General features: G+C 38.9%; 1 protein-coding gene across 1 annotated transcript in view; it reads right to left on the reverse strand.

Annotated features, from left to right (window-relative positions):
- LOC121910761 (roundabout homolog 2-like) overlaps positions 1–21995 on the reverse strand; it is an 82150-nt gene that overhangs the window by 35155 nt on the left and 25000 nt on the right. The window contains exons 3-5 of the mRNA XM_042432072.1: positions 1079–1236; positions 806–926; positions 527–665 (exon numbers count right to left, since the gene is read on the reverse strand). Coding sequence (XP_042288006.1) covers positions 527–665; positions 806–926; positions 1079–1236 — 418 coding nt within the window. The remainder of the gene's footprint in view (positions 1–526; positions 666–805; positions 927–1078; positions 1237–21995) is intronic.

A 21995-nucleotide genomic window follows, 5' to 3' on the forward strand; every position in this document is an offset into this window, starting at 1 on the left:
CACAAGAATACTTTAAAACAGGATGCAATCCAATACAACAGCACCACAAACTATGGCTTCAGAAATGACCGCAGAATTGAATCCCAACCTTTCCAACTGACCAGACATTATTAACTTCATATAGCTACTATTCCCTGTAGGGCTTAAGTATTGGGTTGTTTTATATTAAACATATTCTCCTGCTATATGTCCATCCCTGGACCTTTTGGTGCCTTATACACAACACAAAGCACAGTGGTATTTGAAAGTGAGTATTAGTCAAAAGCAACCAAGGACACACCTTCATCTCTTGTTAGCAAAGTAGTTCAAACAGCATATAATGAGATTCTCTGTGGCTAGTAAATTATTTTTGCCACACTGATGAAAGTCTTCCATGAGTAATATGTTAAATATTTTTTTGTTCTTGCGGGACTCATTAGCTCTGCTTCAGCGCTTATCCATTATCACTTTTACTGCATTAATATGTGCACACAAACACATGTATACACAGACATATGCACTACACACATTCACACACACTCCTCACCTGCCACGGGGAATATCTACGTCCTCCTTTTTCCAGCGCAGTGTAGGCGGTGGGTCACCATGGACCTGACACCTGAACTCCACACTCTCATCAACTAAGACCACCTGGTTCACAGGCCGCTGCAGAAACACTGGTCTTTCTGGATGTGGGCAGTGCACATAACATGGAAGCTAAATATACTTGTGAAAAAGTGATAAAATACTGTATATGCTAGTGAGCAGTAAATACCTGAGAAAGTCATGCTCTATTACTTTTTGAACCAGTGTGTCTGGGACTTACCAAACACAGAGAGCTGAGCTTTTTCACTTTCTCTCTCCCCAACCATGTTGGTGGCCACACACACATAAATCCCAACATCACTCTTCTTTGTGTTTGAGATGGTCAGTTTTCCCCCACGAACCTGAGGAAAAAATGTATGTAACCAGTTCAACACAAAGTGCTTTAAATTGTAACTGTGCCAGGTGAATGTGATCAAGTGAATCATACAGTATGTGATTTGGGGTGTAAGGGTAGTTTAAAAGGCAGAAGAGTGCCCCCTGGGCAGGAACCCACCGTGATCCTGTCATCTTTGAGGTCAAGACGAGCCTTATCTTTCCTCCAGAAGGTGGTGGGCTCAGGATGCCCGCGTGGAGGCTGACACTCGAGACTGGCGGTCTCTCCGACTGCCACCACCACATCCTGTGGGTTCTGTCTGAAGTCATCGCGTAACACTAAGAGACAAAAAAGGGGAGCAGGGGTCATTACTTCAGCTGTAACAAAGGTTCATTCAGTTGATTAGTTTTAAGTTTAATTTAGGTTCAGCTGTTCCATTATGAGAAACAGAAAGTTACTCTAAGACTGAGCTGTCTTGGCCTCTACCACCTTTTTCTAAAGTAAGTGTCTGAAGATAATTCTATCAAGCAGACTGCCTCACAGGACCTTCAGCAATCTCTTGTCTCTTGTCTTTAATAATACAGCCATCCCCCTAAGGCTTTACGTATGGGCTCTTCTGTGATCTCAGTAGATAAATGTAAGAGTGTGCAAAGTCTGGTAGGATTAACAGTGCAATATACGCAGGAAAGACACTTAGAAGAACAGCAAGAAACAGCAAGAAACATAAAAGCAAAGTAAAACCACAGAACGAACACAAAAGGGGGAGATCTAGAATAATAAATGAAAGATCATGCATTAAAAATTTCAAACACTACATTTCTACAGCCCTACTGTAGGTACGGAAACTATTTCTAAGTCAAAACACTGTGATGGTATATGACATATATTAAAACACCAATTCTTATTGTTTTGATGTAAAACCACATACTGGTGGCAGCAATACTGAGACAGGCATGATGGACAATTTGACCCATGGCTTGTGCAGGATGAAAGTTTATGGAGTCCATTATGGAATGAGTCCATCCTCTGGGGAGTGTGAATGAGCTCAGTCCATTAAAGTTGGCCTCTAGGGTATGAGTATTAGAAATATAGTATACACATATTGGCCTGATGATTGTGCTGGAGGGAAAATCAGAGGGTCACCAAATCATTAAAATGCATCCTTTGGGAACTTTAAATAGCCACAGAAAATTCTGCAACAGAATATTATAAATGCAATACTATATAAAGGCGAGAGTCTAGACTCATCAGGAGTCTCTATGTGAGTTTTATAGTTAAAATATAATGGTTTATTGTCTGGCTAAGAATGTTAAAAATGTTACTGATGTTACTGTATAGTTTTAAATAATACTGCATATCCATGTGAGGCCACCATGTTCTTTTTTTCAAAACTAATAGATGATATGATCTACTCTACAGTATCAGAGGCTGCACTGTCCGCAAAAACAAGGCCACTGGTCAATTTGGTGTGAAGTTCACTATGAGCAGACTCCATTTTTCAATATTAATTATAATATTCATTATTTTGACTAATTAAATAATCCAGGTTGGCTGAGACAGTTGTTTGTTTCTGAAACCTTGGACAAAAAGAGCGGTTTGAAGATGGGCCTGTGCTTTGTAGCAGACACAGGATCAGACCTTGGTTTCTTGAAAAGAGGTTGTGCATCTGCATGTACAAACCGCAGATATTGACTCAAACACTATTTCATAAAGCTTTATGACATGACTAGGGAACAGGTGCAAGGTCTCATTTAGAACCAAGAGTATAATGGTGTCAAAATAGTTCATTAACAGCAGCACATGTCAATATAATCCCATTTGTGGACCCTATCTCTTGAAGAAATACGCTAAAGGTCATTCATACCTTTCTCTACAGAAAGGAATATTGTAAGAGTGGCAACAACTCAGGAGCCCAGAATTATGACAGGTCCTGGTTCAATGAAATATGACACAATCTCTTTTTTTTAAAAAAAAAATCATGAATGTAATGTAACTTTCATGATTCATTTCATGAATTAATTAATTAATTCTTTCATGAAAAGTGTTTTTCTGCAGTCTACTGCAGTTGTGCAAACATTAATTTATCCATGGCAAGGACATCTGTACTTGTATGTTCAAAGGAGCGAGAACATCAAGAATTGTCAAACAATGCCAGTAAAAGCTATACTCGTGCATTTTTAACAGAGGTACTGTATGAGCTAGCTGATGCTGAGTTAAAAGGTTATAGCTTCAAAACTTCCTAATTCTGTCACAACTGTTATCCCAAATATCAATTCAAAAAGCTACTGCTTTAAGTAGATACAGGAATGACTGTACTGCAAGGCATCACTGGAATTATGGTTAAAAATAGATATCGTGATTTGGATCCTGCAATGAATTGTGGCCTCTTTGCATTAATAGCTTATGACATGTTGTTTTTGTGAAAAGCCTTACTGTGTTCCAGTTTTGAATAATAAAGTGCCTTGTGTAACTTCAATCATGACGGTGAAAATAAAATAAAAAAGTTAAAAAGGAAAAATTACAATTAGATTTCTTTGTTCCAGTTTAATGAATGACTAATTAACAAAAAAACGAATGAATCTGATTACAGTTCACACTTGCTGCCCTCTTCTGTATCCCATTTATGTACACCAGTTAATAATTTAAATGTCTGTCAGTGTTCTGATGGTTTTCAAGCAAATGTCTAATGTAAATCAAATGCATGGTGCACAACTAAAAATAAATGATAGTTTGTGAAACTCAGAGCAACATATATTAAAATAAACGTTCTTGGTTTCAGTTTGCTTTTCATCCTCATTACAGCCATAAGCTGTTCTGCTGATATACTGTAGCATGAATTCCAAGTCCCAGAGGACACCTCTAGTGGAAACAGAAAATCAGGAAGGAGCCAAAGACCCTTTGGCATGGCTGTCAATCACATCCAGTCTGTGCTGGAGTAAATGAGTCTCAGTTGCAGACACTACTTTGGCACAGACATATGCCTGGCTGGCTGTCACATGGTACTATTCACTTAGTGACCCATTCCATAAAGGCAGCAATCCACTCATCCAGTCATACAACTACCTTGTTCCAGTAAAGATGCCTCTATAACATAGCAAAGCTTGTCTCAAAGAAACTGTGAAAAGACACACAAAGAGAGAAAATGTACTGGATATCTCAAGACATGAAGTAAAAAACTCAAATAAAGAAGAAAATCTGTAATGGTAAGGCTGAGAATAGCTATTGTAGTCTTTCTAAAAGGTTAGGATTGCTATAACTGTGACACTAATCTAAACACCCTATGCTAGCATCAGAGGCAAATAATAAAATGTTGTCTTCTACAGGTGCTGATAAGAGTGATCAATATATCAGCCATTTTCCAGTTTTATCTACATTTAAGTTCCAAACATTATTTTTTCTTTTTTTCTTTTGCCTTTTTCTTACTTATTGTCTCCATTCCTGGGGTCCAATTTGTACATCACCCCCAAAATTGTATGGTTTTGAATTTTTTTTTTTTGATAGTGTACATAATACATCATGTCTAAATAAATGAGAAGTGAATAACTTATTAAATATAGTCTCTTGGTAATATGCTATTGCAATTTGAAAGGGTATGGGGGTGGGGTCTTTGTCCAAATACATAAATGCTGTTGGTACTGACTGAGGTTGTGATTTATTCAATCCCGACAGAATGCATTAACTCCTCTGCAATGACAGCTACCCCTTACATGTGGTGTCCCCCTTTTCCTTTCCTGTTCTCACTGAGAGGCCTCTGCAGGTTTCTGTAGGTGGTGTATATGAAGGCATGTGAGATGTGGGGTGGGGGTGATGTTGTTCTCATCTAATGGTCTCAAATGTGAGCCCATGTGGAGGCAGCACCCATGTGTAGTCTGTTGTTGGGTGGTAATTATTTCAGATGGCGGGGCCACCACCGCTGCCTAATGTTGTCTGATTGAGTACTGCTCAATTATTCAAACAAGCCATTCAGGGGACTTAGTTGTTCAGCAGTTTCATTTATCAAATCAGAAGGAGAATGATTTGTAAATGGGCTTCATTTCATGGCACAATAGGTGGTAAAAATATGTGACAAGGTGGAAGTACCTGAATACAAATAACATACAGGGACTCATTATATAATTAACAGGAGAAGGGGGGGTTGTGTGGTGGTTGCAAATTTTTATATATTCCTATATATTCTTAGCTTCCTGATTTTTGAGACCCTCTTCAACTGCAGCAGTACTCTATAAGTGAATTTCATTTCACCATTTCACCGCAACATCAAATCCATGAAGACACCCGAGATCTTTGTGTGCTCCTCAGCTCACAAGCTCCCCAAATGATTCAGAAGTAGAATATCAACTCCATTTGGTGACATATATGTAGATTTAGAGCAGCCTGTTTATTCCTATACAGTTGGTGATCTTTAAAAACCTACCTCAGGTCTGCACAGACAGTGCATTTATCAGACAATGCATTTATTATCTTCTCTCATACTCTTAATGTCAGGTGCATCCATTAAGCTCGCAAGCATTTACTTCCTCTCTTCAAGTATGCAAGTCAATGTTGTTGAGTGTTATTAGCTACATCACACAGGCAAGACAAGCTGTACTCTGTACTATCAAACTGTTATCCGTTTAATATCATTGTGTTAACAACTGTATAGACATATTAACATGCTAAAGATAGTATCATTAGCGTTCTGCTTAAAACACAGCTGAGCCTGAGTACAGTTTAGACTGATGTGTCTGACTATGTCGTGCTAAGCCTGACATGCTGAGTGTGAGATGTCCAAAAATGGCTTTAAATTGATGGCTCAGTGGCAAGTTCCTCCAACAGTTTAGTTGTCTGGTGACAAGGTAGGCTATATTTGAATGGTTCAAGATATTTTTCAGTAACATTACACCACCTCTCTCAGTCCCTGTCACCCATGATATCTTCATTTTTTTTAATTCTTGAAGCGTTGCCGGCGTGACTGTTTGGGTTTCACTGACAGCAAAGTGAAGTCAACCAGTTTTTTACCGTTATTCATAAAGCACCAATTGTCTCACTTTTTTGATTCCTTCCACAATTTTGTTGTCTGGTGAGTAATGTACACGACAGCCTTGTGGGTCTGTAAGTGGCCCAGGATGCCGACAAAATGAATTTCACTTATAAAATTGGAAAAGTTGTAATTTTTCCAAGTGTCCTCCATTCATCTGTGATAGAAAGAGGAGAGATAGTGCAGAGATCATAACTCTGATGCATTTTCTAATCATTCTTGACCTATAAATTTAGAACTAATTGAGTCAGCTAGAGCATAAATTCATTGAATATGACATTCATTCACTTCATAATACAAAATGGTAAATAAACAAGGTGTGACAGACAGATGGTGATGGGTGAGAAAATTACAACCCAATTAACTCATGCAGCATTTTGTTTATTTTGTAGTGATCTGCTTGTTTGCTCATGCATGATTATGCATGCCTGTGTGTGTGCATGTGCAAGGAGTCTGGTGGTCCAGCATGGGAATATAGTATAACCTCACACCTTCCAACCCAACCCAAAAGAAAACTGTTGTGCTGGTATAGTAACACCACAGAGGCGAAAAGAAACAGAATTGTATATGAGTAAAGAGGAAAGATGAAGACACCTTGCGAGTTGTTGCACATAACAGATGGCTGTATTTCCATTTGGAACTCACAGATGCAGTGAGGGAGTGATGAGCTGCTTGTAGACAAAGCTCAGCACTAAACAGGTTTAAACAGCAGTCAGGCTGTCCTCTTTTAAAGAAATTGTTCTTCAGCAACTCTATTTCTATGCATGCAATGTGGCTGAGCCTGATGCCAGGGTTGTGAATCTAAAATAACTATAATAGTATTGTAAAGTTGGTGATCTGGTGTCAGATAATGCATTGCTACAGTAAAGTGATTACATATGACAGTAGTCTGCTAAATTGTGGTTTGGAGTTTGCTGAAGATTCTTTTTGAACATGATAGCCTGTAGGGATGTGTCACTTTCTCAACAGCAAGTCAAGGATGTCCCATATCTGTCACATGCATAAAACGCATACTGACACATACACAGACACACACACACATGTATAAACAAACAAAAAAAAAACAGCTGCCCTGTTCTTATATCACAAACTTTGCTGATGACTACAACACATCATCCCTGTTCAAGAGACAGAAACAGAAACCAAGACCGATATGCCGACACACAATCGGGGGGAGGAGAAATCTAGAGTGGAGAGGGCTATTTGCATTGGGGATTTTTTGAATAAATAAACAACTAAACATGTCTGTGCCCTAAAAAAGTCATCAGCAATCAGTCAGGACTACGATCAGCAGGGAGATGAGGAGCGTTTACACAATGTCCCCTGAGGTTACAAGCCCAGCACAGACGTACATTACCTATTATAATTCTGTCCTCACAACAGCTGGACACAACATAAGTAAATCAAAGCCCACTTTCACAGAGAGAATATGGTACCCAGCACACAGAAAACATTTCAATAGTTGGCATTTATTCAGGATATAACCTCCACATAATACGCTTATGGAGAAAGTTCTAAATGCATAATATGAAAATCAGTATTGGTTTGAAATGAAACAGTCTTGTAATAGCTCATTGTTTGTATGACTCTGATTTGTATTGTTGGCCACTGCTTTTAGAAATGCGGCATAATTTCACATCTCAAAGGCAGCGTGAGATCAGGAGGTCCATGGTAACCGGAATCAGCCATCTCCAAAATTATAAGCAGGCAGTTAGAAAACCTAGCACCGCTTCGCTTTGCTTATTCGGCATCATTAGTGTCGAGTCCAATTAGTGTCAATATGAAGGTTGGAAATAGATGCACGCTGAAAAGTGAGCACGCCTGTGGCAACTCAAAAATTTAGCAGTTAGAAGCAGTTTCATTTGATGACTATAGCTACAGCTATTTAATCGTGAACATTGGGTTTTTTTTTGTTTTTTTTACTGCCATTTCCTTTGGAATGAACCCATTCCCACCAAAAGCACACAGAACCCTTGGACTCATTTTACCCAAAGCCTCTCTTTCTGTGAGATATTTGAATGTGAATTTACATTTTGGGGCAGACTAAAAGATATTTGTTATGCATTCTTTGGCCTTTGAGTTCAGAGCCAGTCAACCACCATGAAGGGTTAACAATAAACGCCCTACCATTGTCATGTTTAATTAACCTCCATTCTCTTGTCATGTAATGTAAATTGAAGTTGTGGATGGTATATAAGGATGGTCTCCCATCCCCCACATCTCCACTCCCTCATCTCTCACTTGCCATCCCTCTAGTTACTGTAACAGCATTCCCTCAGACCACATTTCCACATCTATAATTAATTATTCCTGTCTCCATGCATTTCTTCACAAGAACACATTGCTCCACCTCTCAGACTATCCTATGTAAATCTGCTTATTCCTGCTGCTCAGACTATTTCATCTAGTTACACCTGCAAATCTGGACACACATTTGTGTGCACGGCATTATGAAAACATTTGTTCATGACCTTAGCTCATGGTTTTGGTTCTAAATTCCTCCTTAAAATGTTCTATACTATCTATTTGAGTATTTGAAGAAACCTTTCCCGAATCTAATTGGGCAGGGTTGCACACATACCTCGCATTCATGAATACTGGCTTTTACTGGAGGAATATGAAGAGTTAGGAGAGAAAAATGGAAGAAAGCAAATATAGAAAAAAAGACAATCACATTATTTTTTCTCCAAGACCATGGATATCATAGACCCTTACAGCAATATTGCAGTGATGCACAACATGAGCTGGAAAATGAGTCAGGGATCAGAATCTAGCCTTTTATCCGCCTTGTTTCACTAAAGCAGTGGTCACCCAGGGAGAGAGGGCTTTCTTACATGCACTCATCTTCTCTAACTGAAATTATGTACGCTGCTACGTTTCACAGTCATCGTCATCGTCATCACAGTGGAATTAACTGAATTTTTCTTTAAAAAGGTGAAATGCGTTCTCTCACAGACCTTTAAAGGTTAAAAAGGCCTCATCTATTTCTCTATACCTTTCCTATCATTTTAGCAACCACTTTTGCTCTGCTGTCTATGCCCTCGGGTGATGATGTAAGGCAATTTTCGATGTATGTGCACTATAGGAGGCTATATCGTATTTCCCCATTGCCGCGATTCTTGTGTGTGGAATCTAATGGAAGAAAGTGATGTTCAGCGATCCAGCATGATCAAACACATCTTGTGATGGCCACCAGAGATGGTGGTTCTGAGCTGTGTTTACCACAACATCCTGGGTATATCCTTCTTTGCATGGGTACATACAGATGGGCCACAATATGTGCATGTTTGGATAGCATATAGATATGTATGAATGCATTTAAATAAATGCTCAGAGCTATGAAGCTGGGCACTGCTCCCCCACTACTGCTGGCATTCAACACAAAAGAAAACTAATTAATATGGTAATGTCATGCTATCACATTTACTGATAATATATGGCACGCTTTGTTGCTTTGATTGCACTGATTTGACCTTTGATCTCTAAATGAGTAAATGAACTGAAATGATCAAATATGAGTGTAGTACACAAGGTTCATGTGACCTGGAGGTGACGCTATGCATAGGTACATACAGAACCCCGCACCATCCCCTACCCATCAACCATAATACATAAACTGGTATCAGGGAGGGTCTCGCATAAAACAAGACCAACATTGGATTTTCAATGATGCCAATGTAAGAGTAAAAAAAATACATTGTACAATATCAATCTTTTTAAACATGGATCCCTTTAATTTGCTTATTAGCTAGCAAGAGTTTTGACCAAGATATAGACAAATTTAATTTTACAGTTGAACTTGTCACTGCTCTCTGATGGGCAAATTATGCAATGGTACCAACAAGTAATTGAAGTGCAGAAATTTCAAGCATATGCACTGCAATTCCTTTTTACTCAGTGGTCAACATATACAAAAATGCAATATATCTTATGAGCTAAAATTAGCTGTCCCAAAGCTGATGTATTGGTAAGGCTCTAGTCAAGCATTCAAAAGCCATGTCACCTTCCATGTGGAAGGATGGGGATCCAGGTATATTTTTCAGCAACCCTAAACTCCTCCCATCTCTACCCCAGCCCCCAACACCAATGCTCCACTGAGCAGCTTAGAAGATTATTCACCCCAAATCTCCGTTAATCACATCCATGCACACCCCCTGGTAAGCCCAAGGCCACCCAGCACAGATCCCGTTTGTATGTAGTAACTGAAAAGGAGCAGCTGTTGGTGGCTGTCACTGACCTGCTGCTCGCCAACACTTTCCTATAGGAGCACTTTCTACCTCTTCCATCACGTAAAGCATCTAAGTAGATTAAAATGCACTATCTATCAAAGGAAAGACGTGTGCCACTTCAGAAAATGGCATCAATTTTTTATATATGACATTTCTGTAGACAGATAGGTATGGAAAATCAGTCCAATCTTCCAGTGATCGCCCATCATGGGGTGATCAGTCTCCACTGAGAGAGAACAGTGTTCCCCGTGTGAACACACACATGCATATTCATGCACTTGCTGGGAAAGGTGCACACTGACACGCAGAGGGAGGTACGTGTGCAAACACAATCGCACATTACATCTCTCTCTCACACACATACACACACACACACACACACAGATGATAAAACTGCTTCATCCATCAACATCTTTATGCTGCAGACGTTCACGTTTCAAGTTAATCATCTCTCTCTTCATCCTCTGTCAGTCTTCTGCTATTTTTTTTTTTACCAACACCCACCATTTTACAGCAGGTCATGTGTAACAAAGGAGTTGGCTTCTTCCAACGCTTCTGACAGTTCTGTTTATCCACATACTGTACCTCAGCCTTAGTCACAGCAATCATTCTCCTTCATACAAATCTGCCCTGCCAATCTTCGCCATGCTACAGTATGTACTCTGCATTATTCTGTCCATTTTTCCCCAAGAAAAAAATGTGTGTAGAATGCTTTTCAGAGTGAATTTAAAGCAAAGGTTCAATTGAAAGAAAAACAGACAAGATAACTGTAAACACTGACATGGCTAATCTCAGCACAGCTGTTAGTATTAGGTCCTTTAATCCTGGTCCAGATCGGTGATGTGCTCACACTGGCTTGGGGACAGATGAGCAACAGCCACCAGGCTGCCAAGTGGGCTAAAGGAGGCAGACTGGTCTGACGCTCACTTTCAGACATGATAAGCTGTGAATCTGCACATCCTGAAGAGCAGCCCCAAACAGCACAGTCTTTGTGTTGCATCATATAGCCTTTTGACTACATGACTAACACTGCTGCAATCCCATGGCACCACTGAAACTCTAAAATGTATTTTTTACTTTATTCTTTTATCACAACTGGTACACACGTTGGTTCTGACAGCCCAGAAATAAAGAAAAATAAGGATGGCTGCCAAAAACACCACTCTTATGGACAGAGAAGACAATTTCCTTCATTAAAAAACATTTATTTAGTTATTAAAGGAAGTGAAAGACAATGATATATATGGACCAGATACTGGTATCTTTTTCAAAATTTGTAATAAAACAATTATTATCCTGTTATACTACTAAGTTGAATTTCCATAATAATGGTTAATGGAATCACACTGCCTTTTCTTTTGTCTAATATTCTAAAATAAAAATCTGTATTATATTTAGATGAAAAATATTATGTCTAAAGTCAAATTGTTTGAACATCCCAGAACCAGTATACCTGTGCCCAAATACGACTGATTAAAGCAACAAACAAAACCGAGCTGTTGCTAATGTCATGGCAAATTATTGTTATGATTTATCAACTGCCTTTCTTTCTTTCTCTCTCTTTTTCTTTCTTTCTTGATATTGGGGTTATCAAAAAATCATTTTAAGACTTACTCTAAGCTCTGCAAACACACACTAATATGTGTCAATGCTGTTAGCTCAGATGTTCTCTATATAGAGAAAGATCAGACCTAGTTGATTTTTTAGTTTCATGCTTTACCTCATTTGATCAAAATCAAATCATATTTGTTGATGCTTTCATGACTTGTCAATCAGAGTTCCAACTGACAGGCTATCACTCATCACAGAGAGCTCCCCCTGATGAAATACTGTACACGACACAGGAGCGGTTACTTTTCCTGCAGGCGACAAAATAACCCTTTAAATCAAGGTAAAAATGACTGCTGTGAGAGGCTGACTCTGCAGCATGAAGTGCCACGATGGAGCCTGTCTGCACTGACTTTACTGTCTGATCTGCATGCAATGCCATGTGCCAAACCTAATTGTCTGTGGTCAGATGAACAAGAGAGAGAAAGAGACAAGACAACATCTGTGTCACATTTCAGTAAGAAGAAAGGTCAGAAGTGTAAGACATGCAATAAATGACTGACAGATGCAAGCATGGATCTGGATGCCAACGCATATTCTCTAGGTACAAGGCGTAAGGAAACTGACAATCCTGTCTTAATCTTCTGGATAAAGAAAATCAACCAGCACCCCCATAGCATGTAAACAGCCAGTACAAACAAAATATACCAAGTTGGCTTCCACAGCCTATCTTCTTTTATTCCATGATTGAAATTCAAATATTATTCATTGAACTGAAACTATTTAATTAAATAATGGCATCAAAACAGAAAGAAGGAAATTCCTGCAAACTACCGGGTGTCTTATGTTTACCTTGAGTTAGTTTCATGCCATTGAGCAAGGATTATACTGAAATTCAAATGTAATTAAGCAATTCAGAAATGGGATGACATTGATTAAGCCAATGTTGGACAAGCCTGCGTGGTAGGTGGCAAAATGTCTGAACGGTTTAGATAATTTATTTAATTGACTTTAAAAAAACATAAAGTTCAGCAAAGCAAAATAAATTAAAAGGTTGTTTTCCTTTCACTGATAATTATTAAGTCTTCTAATCCTCTAGGTAAGCACCCAAATGCTTTGAAATGCATTTTGACGGGGACTAGAATGTGATAGAATTTCTTTCTACTCAGAGGGTTGGTAGTGTTTTTCACTGTAAAGTATTCAAACCAAGAGGTTAGGAGATATGAAAGGATGAATGAAGAGGGGTTCAATCAATAAAAGTTCACTTTTTATAGTTAATAAAGCTGTATTCAGCCTGTGCTCCCTACACTACAAAGACTGCACTTATGATTGTTAAGTTGCTCCAATTATTGCCTGGCAGAGGCGTTTGAGAAAAGCACCATTAACCCCAGCATCCGAAGAAACAGAAAACAGCCGGGTGTTTTCTCTCAGGGAATGTAATTGATGAGACACCGTGGAACAACACACCCACTGGAGCATCCAGTCCCTCAGCAAATTATTACTTGGCTTACAGTATGTGTGGAGTCTACCTGGTTGCTGTTTTCATATTTGGTGCCTGACTATACCACAACATACTGTCCTAATATACTTTGAACCAGAGATGGCAATATCAGAAATCTACTTCCTCATAAATAAAACCTTTTGTTTTCTTTTTTGTCTTTTTTAATAAAAGAAACATCCAATTGTGCATTATTACCCTTTCACTGCAGGGTAATAATGACCATTTTAGGATTGAAGATTAACATGTAAATGTATGTACATTGCAGCATGTTTTGCTGGCAGCAGTGATATGCGTAAACACAGCTGCATTCAAAGTGTGCTCAGTAGACAGGCTAATCCACACGGCAGCAGAGCCTTCAAACTGACACACTAGTCGCCAACCCCCACACATCACGGAAGCTTTTTCCATTTTTTTGAATCCAAGGCCTATCTTAATAAATATTTATGTACTAAAATATCTATCTATAAGTTTGTGTCTGAATGAAAGCACAGGGTGAGCAATGTGAAACTGTACTGTGAAAAAGAGACTGTCGATACGGCCAGCACAACTCCAAAGTGATTAACAAACAGCAAGGTCCTGGCCTGGAATTGAGTTTGCCTGGTTTGTGTCTGCTTACGTTTCCACTGGGTGATCTGTTTTCCTCCTGCAGCCCAGAGACATACAGGTCAGGTGACTTGGAAAATCTAAATTGTAGTAAGTGTGAATATATTTGTCAGTCTACATGTGTTAGCCCTGTGATAGACTGGTGACCAGAACATCAATGTATCCTGCCCATCTTCCAATACTAGGATAGAACCCATTCTCGACTATGAACAGAATAAGCAATTTATAAATTTTAAGAAATAAAAAGAGCAAACAGAAGAGCTGTTCAAACTCAACAGGTCACTTTTGTGTTATGTCTGCCCTGCTAGTACTGCTTGTTACATTATTTGGACTATGATTGATTGTTTTTAGCCATGCTAGCCATGTGACTCTTGGGATGGCAATGTCAGTCCACCAATTGGCTGGTCCGCCACTTTAATCCAGACTGAAATATCTCAATAACAATTGGATGAATTGCATGAAATTTGGTACTAATGATACTCATGATCTCCAGACAATATACAGTAATAACTTTGGTGATTCCTTCTCTCTAATACCCTCATCAGGTCAAAATTTTGATTTGGTCAATAATTATAGCTTATGACCAAATACAGTGGAAACTGCTTGGGACAGAATCATTCCTATAGAAATTAAATTTAAATAATTTTAAATCTAAATAATTTGCTAGTAGTAATCAAGTAGTCTGCTTGCAGTGTTCGTTTTAATGCTTAGGCATTTTTCACTATTTTCTCATATTGTTTAGACCAAACAAATGCTGTAAATAAGTAAACATTATGCCTGTTAAACATCAGCATAATAACATTGTCATTGTGACATGTTAGATTTTCGTATGTGGCTTAAAACTCAGCTGTACAGCCTCACAGAGCTGCTAGCGTAGACTTTTAGTCTAGTTGTCATAAGCATTTTTTGATGCCTCAGACAACAGCCAAGCCAAAACACATCAGTTTTAACAGTAAAGTTAAACCTGCAATGCAGAACTTTTACATCTAAATTAATGTGTTCAACATAATGTGACTGGTACTAAAATGGACACATAAACACTGTATGCTTTAATTGATAGGATGACAGCGTGATAAGTACCAGTCCTTTTAAAAAGAGAGCAGGTAGAAATTGAAGAACTTATATCAGTGAAAGTCATGTGAGAACTATTCAAGGATGTACTGGGGTGCAGCCAGATATATTACTGTAGAGCTTAAAAGTCTCCAATATCTGGAATCACATCTCTGCCCCCATTGGCTTAATGAAATGAATCATATGGGAGCCTTCACTCCTGTGTCACTCTGCTGCACTACTTCTGGCTCAAATGCTAAAATTATTACAGTATAGGTGAGTGGACTCCACGCTCCTTTCAAAAATTTCAAAAGGCTGTGACTTATCCTGTAAGTGCAAGAATCTTCTTTCAGGGCATGCTTAAGAGCTTGAGGAATCTCATCCACCTCGTCAGCCATTTGGTGTAGGTATTAAACCCCCCCACCCACCCAATAATCTCTTTGCAGGGAGATAGGGGCAAAACGTAATCAGCTCAGATAACTAGGCTATCACAGAGGTGTAGGCTTCCGCATCTATCATTTTTTTTGCGTTACAATTTTAAAAAAGGAACACTTTTTTTAATGAGAAAATTTTTCACTTAGCTCATTTGTCTTCATCCTATGGAGACCGCTGGAATTATTGCCAAGCATACAGGATTTCTTTGTTTCCTTATCATTTAATTGATCAGCAGAACGATCTGTAATAATGAATTGTTTCAGAGCAAATTCATAAATTACAGAGCGCAGCATGTAGTAACAACTTCATTAGCTGGGTCTTGAGGTTTTATCAGTCAGAAACGCTCATTATAGTGTTACCTTGCATTCACGTTTCTATTTGCAGCCAATCAAAATGAGAGCAATATTTAATAAAAATTAACATATTTCATTGTAAGCAATTACAGCTGGATAAATTCTACCCTAGACTGTGTGGACTTTTACTTCTTTGTTTGAGGAGTATGTATGAATTAGTAATAAGCCCAGTGATCCCCTTGCTGCTAAATAGGTTAGAGGAAAGACTATATAATTATGTATGAGGGAAGATGGTGGTTGTGAGAGACAGCTCAACAGACAAAAAAAACAGTATGTCAGATAGCAAGATGTTGAGAGGGATCGGATGTGGAGAGAGAGTGTTTATTCTGGATGGGTAGCTGTATAGTTTCAACCTTGGTGGGTGTGCTGTTGAGCACTGCATGGCTGAGTTGAGCTGCAGTGCAACTTGCTGTGGCTCACTCTCGAAACCCTCACCCACAGAGAGTTCCCCAACTGTCACATGCCACTGAACCACAGTAAACAACACACACACATACACACATAGTATACACACACACAGCGGAGCCATTTTCATTAACAGAACCACTGGCACACTCAGCCCAGCTGGTCCCTGAGTCGACACTGGAACTGCACATCTGGTGTCAATGCTCTGTTGGAGGGAGGCCATCTGGTTGGATGGAGGGAGGGGGAGACAGGAACAGAGAGGGGGAGTCAAAAGAGATCGGGGAGGCCACAAAAACAGGATTCTCATCGATACTGTGCCTTTCAACATATGCACATAAAAAAATGGATGTGTTAGTCGGATGAACTGTATACTCTGCGTGCATTAGTCCTCTTCTGAGTAAGAGGATTAGATGTCAAAGTTAGGTTTGCTCTCTGAGCATTTGGAGCTAATGGCAATGAGCAGATAGCATGTTTAATGGCTCCGACTCTCGACAAAACGCGTCTTCTCAACATGAATTATGCTTCCTCTGTATTGTCCTTTGGCATCCACGGGGAACTTAATATTACATAATACATAAAAAAACATTAATAATTCTAAAGTGTTTCCATGTGACATTGCAGTACATTTTTACTTCCCTGTTCATCTTCCTGTAATGTATTATGTTATTCAGTGTTACAGGGCCTACCAGTCTGTTTGGATTAGAACACTGGCTGTTGAAGGCATGCTCGTATAGAATCCATGCAACGCTCCAATTAACTCTGTTGAGCTGCATTTATACTTCACTGGAAACTATATATGCAGAGCTACACAGCGGTTGACTGTACATGGTGTTCGACGGTGTCGCAGAGATGCTCATCTACAGCTGCAAACATGAAGCCAATGTGTAGACAGAAGAACATGCCATGACAAAATCATCTTAGTCACCCATTGATGCACTGACACAAGCAGAGTGAAGGCCCTGCAGTGGTTTGTAACCACAAAGAAGACAGGTCCATAAGCAGAAAACGTCCTCTATCCTCCTGATTACATTATTAATGACTATTAATATCTTAGCCTTTAATTTGACATATAGATAGAGATTTGACATATACTTATAGTCAGGCTCACATTTGTGTCGATATGAAGCAAAATGCTGTACGTTCAGGCACATACATGTACACATATATACAGGCCTGCAAACACAGACCACGCACACAAACTGCCTCCTGCTGCCAGTGGCTGACTGAATCATGCTCTTATTAAACCTTGATCGGAATTCGAGCTAGGGCATTATCCACTTACAGTTATTAATGCTGCAGCTCTCTGGGGAGGACAAAGCAGGCAGTGAGGGAGGGACACACACCGTACATACAGATGCTGACATAAAAGCTCTTATGACTGTAGGTAGGACTGTTTACATTACATGCATGGTTGAGGTTTGCATTATTTCAACGACTAGAAAATAGCTGCTCCTATTAAGTAAAGGAATTGGACAAATGCACATCCACTATAAAAAGAGAAACAAAAAAGCACCCAGCAAAAAAATTAATCTCTTAACAGACACATTATTATCAAACCTATCAGAAAAGTGGTGAGTACTGAGATACCCTGCACTAGATGCTTGATGAGACATAACTAAATTGTTCCTAAAATCCTAGCCTCAAGGGAGAAAGAAATGGAGATTCTCATTTTACTTTTCCAATATACTTAAACCTCAGCTCCTGTTAATTAGAAATCCAAAGACATCCCGTCTTTTGGCAAAGTTAATTAAAAATGTGCACACTTTACCACTGCTATGAAGAGGTACATAGAAAAAAACATACAAGTAAGAGAAGAGGGAATGAAAGGGAAAAGGCAAGGAAATTAATGGAGAGTTCATGTTGCATGTACAGTAAAAGGCAGACAGGAAGGCAATTAGAAGATGTTAAGTGGTTGGCTGATTGAAGGTCTGTAAGCTCTGTGAAAGATGGGAGAGAGGTATAGAAAAACCCAAGATTCATGCAACATTCATATATGTTGCCATGTTACCGAACTGAGATGAATTTGCATTGCTTCCAGGCATATGAGCCTGGTTGAGTGTCCATAAAACAGAGCAAGACTTGGCAGGTGCAGAAGGAAAATATTCCAAGCCTAACAGTGTGAACACATTCCATCTGTGTTTGTGTGAAACTGGTGAATTCTTAGCAGTGAGTAATAGTAAATAGCCTTAAACCACGATCTGTATGGTGAAGATTTGACACTACTACACATACCAAAGTCACCTTTACACTGAGATCAGAAAGTCCTGCATGCACTAGCTATCAGAGGAGATTTAAAGAGACAGTCAGACTTACAATATCTTTAGATACACTTCTGTCATTTACAGTTTGAGATGATTCTCTTCTCTTTGTGGCTTTAATGTAGTGCTTCTAATCTGTACTGACGATGATCTGTATCGAATAGATACCATCCAATAGAGGACAAAGGTTGGCTTGGAACCAAATTAAATTGTTGCCACCAACACAGATGCCTTTTAATTAGATAGGGCCGAATCACATCATGTTTTTGTTGTGTTTCAGGAAAAAGGACATTTCATGTACTGCATTCTAGGGTCAAAATTGTTATCACAATCATAAGATGACTTGATATGGACAGAACTTACTATGAACCTGTAGCCAATGAATAGGGACAAAATGCTGTCCTTCTAAGTTGCAGGCTATTGCTTCAGTCACCACCTTCCTCTCATTCACACACACACTGTCTTCTATTTCATCATTTAGGAGGTTTGCACATTATTCAACACTGACTTTATTCCCTAAAACATAGTTTGCAGTAAAATGTCCTTCCCTCCAATGCAACCAACCAACCTCAGGCTTTGCGCTTTTAGCAGTTTGTCATCCTTTCTAATCCTTAATAGTGCTTCCAAGAGCCGCATGAATTTTCCTCCCAGGGATGGTATGATACCAGCAAGGTCTTACACTGTCTGGACAACACAGTAATACAAGGGGAGTGGTGGCTGTTGAACGAGAGCCAGACCAGCTCGACAGGGGGAGGGGAACGCATGCAGGGAGAGGGAAGCGACAACTGTGGCTGGATCTGGCTTTGATGAGGAGGCATGAGAAAAGGGGAGGCTCAGTCTTCGAGGGAAGCAGGTGTGTGAGGAGGTGATAAGAACGCTGTGGCAGGCGTTAGACACACATAAGCACACACACACATACATGCAAACAAACAAACATACTCCTGCAAAGACCACTTACTGAAACCGTTCATTCAACTTCAACACTAAATTTAAATGGCATCCCTTCAAATAACTTGCACTGGTGCAGTCCCTAACTCTTTGTGTTCCCTCACATCATAAGAAGACAGACAGAGAATTATGGTGTAAAAACAGAAAAATTACAGTGCGGGATGAAGATGATGAGAAGGGGGAAAATGAAAAAAAGAGAGGTTGATTTAAGGTGCTAATACTGTGGAAAACACTTCTGTTTCTTGGGAAGACGATGTGTGTTTCAGTTATTGTTTACTGTATGTGTCCCTGCTTCCACGTATACAGTACACCACATGCATATACATTAATGTGCAAGAGTTAAAGGGTCCCTGGGGAGTGCTTTGTGGCAACGTGTGGTATGGAACAGGGAAAAGTAATTTATGGATAAGATATTTGTTTGGCTGGCTTATTTCAGAATCCATTAAGATTAATTAAGTGTTGCTAAATGTGGTGCTATAGAGTTCACATTTCGCAGATGCATTCTAATCATTAGCTCACAGTTTATTCAGCCTGCTTAACAGCTGCTAATAGCCTGAGTGAAGCCAGACCAGAGTGTTCTAATGGTTGGAGAACAGCAAGTGTGGCTATTGGACTGATGGATGGTGACATAGGGCCCAGACATAGTGAATTGATTGAGAACATCCATTGCAGTGTTAATGTATAAACCATGGTGCATGAATGTAAATCTAAACCCAACACACATCATCGTAGTATGCACCTGTCTATGCTTGTTAATCAAAGGCAGCAAGAGAGTAAGTGAGACAGAAAGGAGGCAATTAGACACTTTGTCATCAAATATTTGGTTTGTTTGGCAGTAAGACTGCATTTAAAGAGTGAGGGAGACACAGCCAAGCATGCTCAGTCTACTTCATATCCACTGTTATTTCAGATAGACTTTGCACAAGCAATTAGCTCCAATCAGGGATTAATTGAGCTAACACAGAAGGAGAAGGATGGTTTTGGAATTGTTCTGCTTTAGCATTTGTGCTAAGTCCAATTAAAACATCATTTAATTGATTGCCTGTCTGCTCACTATAACTGTGTGCGCATTTGTCAGAACGCGTGTGTTTTGTTTGCATGTGTGGTCGTACCACACAAAGAAGTGCATAGATGCGTTCATCGACATTTCTGAAGTAGGAACAGTCATTTTAATTTACCATGTCTATCATCATTTGAACATCTACAGCTCCATGGAAACTAAGCACACTCAATCTGCTGATGAGGATTGTGTAATATCGTGGAAATCTTCAGAATAAGCGAGGACCTTGAGTTGTGACTGGTTTTTCAACAGCTGTTTCTAAGGTCAATAACTTTATATAAAGGTCATGTTTGCAGTTCGACATGCAGTAGTTTTGTCTTGTTTTACTATTGGGTTATTTAATTAATTATATCTGGTGTCTGACTGATTGCTGCTCTTGAGAGCAGGTGGAAGAACATTGTAACAACCAACAAAGCTACTTTTCAACATACTGTACATGAAACAATAATGAGCAAAACAGATCAAGAATACAATTTTGAGCCAATAAAATAAATGATGACTACACAGTAAAAAAATATTAGCCAGTATTTAAAAGCAAGTGTGTTGCTCTGAAAAAAATATATGGCAATGGATTTAAACAAGGATTAATAACACTGCTGTCTCCTTAGCTATGGAATTCCTTTGAGAGTACTGATGGCAAAGACCTGATCACCTCTGGTCTTTAAACCTGACTTCAGAATGGATAAGAGAGCTGTACCTGCTGAATTGAGGCTGCTTTGATAAGCTGTTCAAATGTAAGAAATAGATACTAGTCTGATCTAAACAAGCATTAAAAATTAAATCAGGTCACATAAAATGACTTAAATTATTAATTTAAACATGCATACTCAAAAGTTATACTAGTTCTGTCAAGTAGTAAAAATTATTTTGGTTATCTATGATAGTCCCTGATCTTTCTCTGTCCCTTCTCTATCCCAGTCTGGGCAAGAATATACAAGGGTCATTCTGCCGAATTGGTACAATTTGCATGTTGTAACTTTTAAAAATTAAACTTCATTCTGTATCTTTTTTCAGCACTGTATCTTATGACACACATGTTTAACTATTCAAAATGTGTAATGGTAAATCTCAGGCCATTTTACTTATTTTTTACATTGTTTATAAATGACAAATTCTTCATATGAGGAACAGGACTGAGTTATTAGCATAGCATTAGCAAATACATGAAATGTAGCCACATGGTATCAATGCTAATAGCATGAGAATACTTAGCACCTTCAAGTGGTTTACCAAAACTGTCTTTAAAAAACAAAACAAAACATTATAACATCTAAGAAATAATTTTAGGTAACAGGACTGAATGTTGAGATTTACATTCACAGTCATACTTACAATACGATCAAAAATACAGGAAATTAAATTAAAGGACTTTCATTTGGTCATCCCATGGCCTTAAGGAGACTCAGATGATGCTGATTCCTGTTGATCATGTGGATTTTGGAATGTTCCAGATTTTTAGAGGTGGGTATGTGTCAGAGTAACAGGAAACCAAAGGAGTGAAAACCTGGAGACACGACAAAAACATTTTAACTAACATATTATGAATTTTCTGATGAAAAAATTTATTTATGTCTAAATTGGAAAAATAGCCACACAGTAATACAAAAATTAGATTTCTGAAGGATTCTAAGCATTACATTTCATTGTGAAGTGTAGTGTTAGAGAGTGGGGATGGGCTAAAATCCTATTT

The sequence above is a fragment of the Thunnus maccoyii genome, chromosome 13 (genome assembly GCF_910596095.1).
Source record: "Thunnus maccoyii chromosome 13, fThuMac1.1, whole genome shotgun sequence".
Classification (NCBI taxonomy): Eukaryota; Metazoa; Chordata; class Actinopteri; order Scombriformes; family Scombridae; genus Thunnus; species Thunnus maccoyii.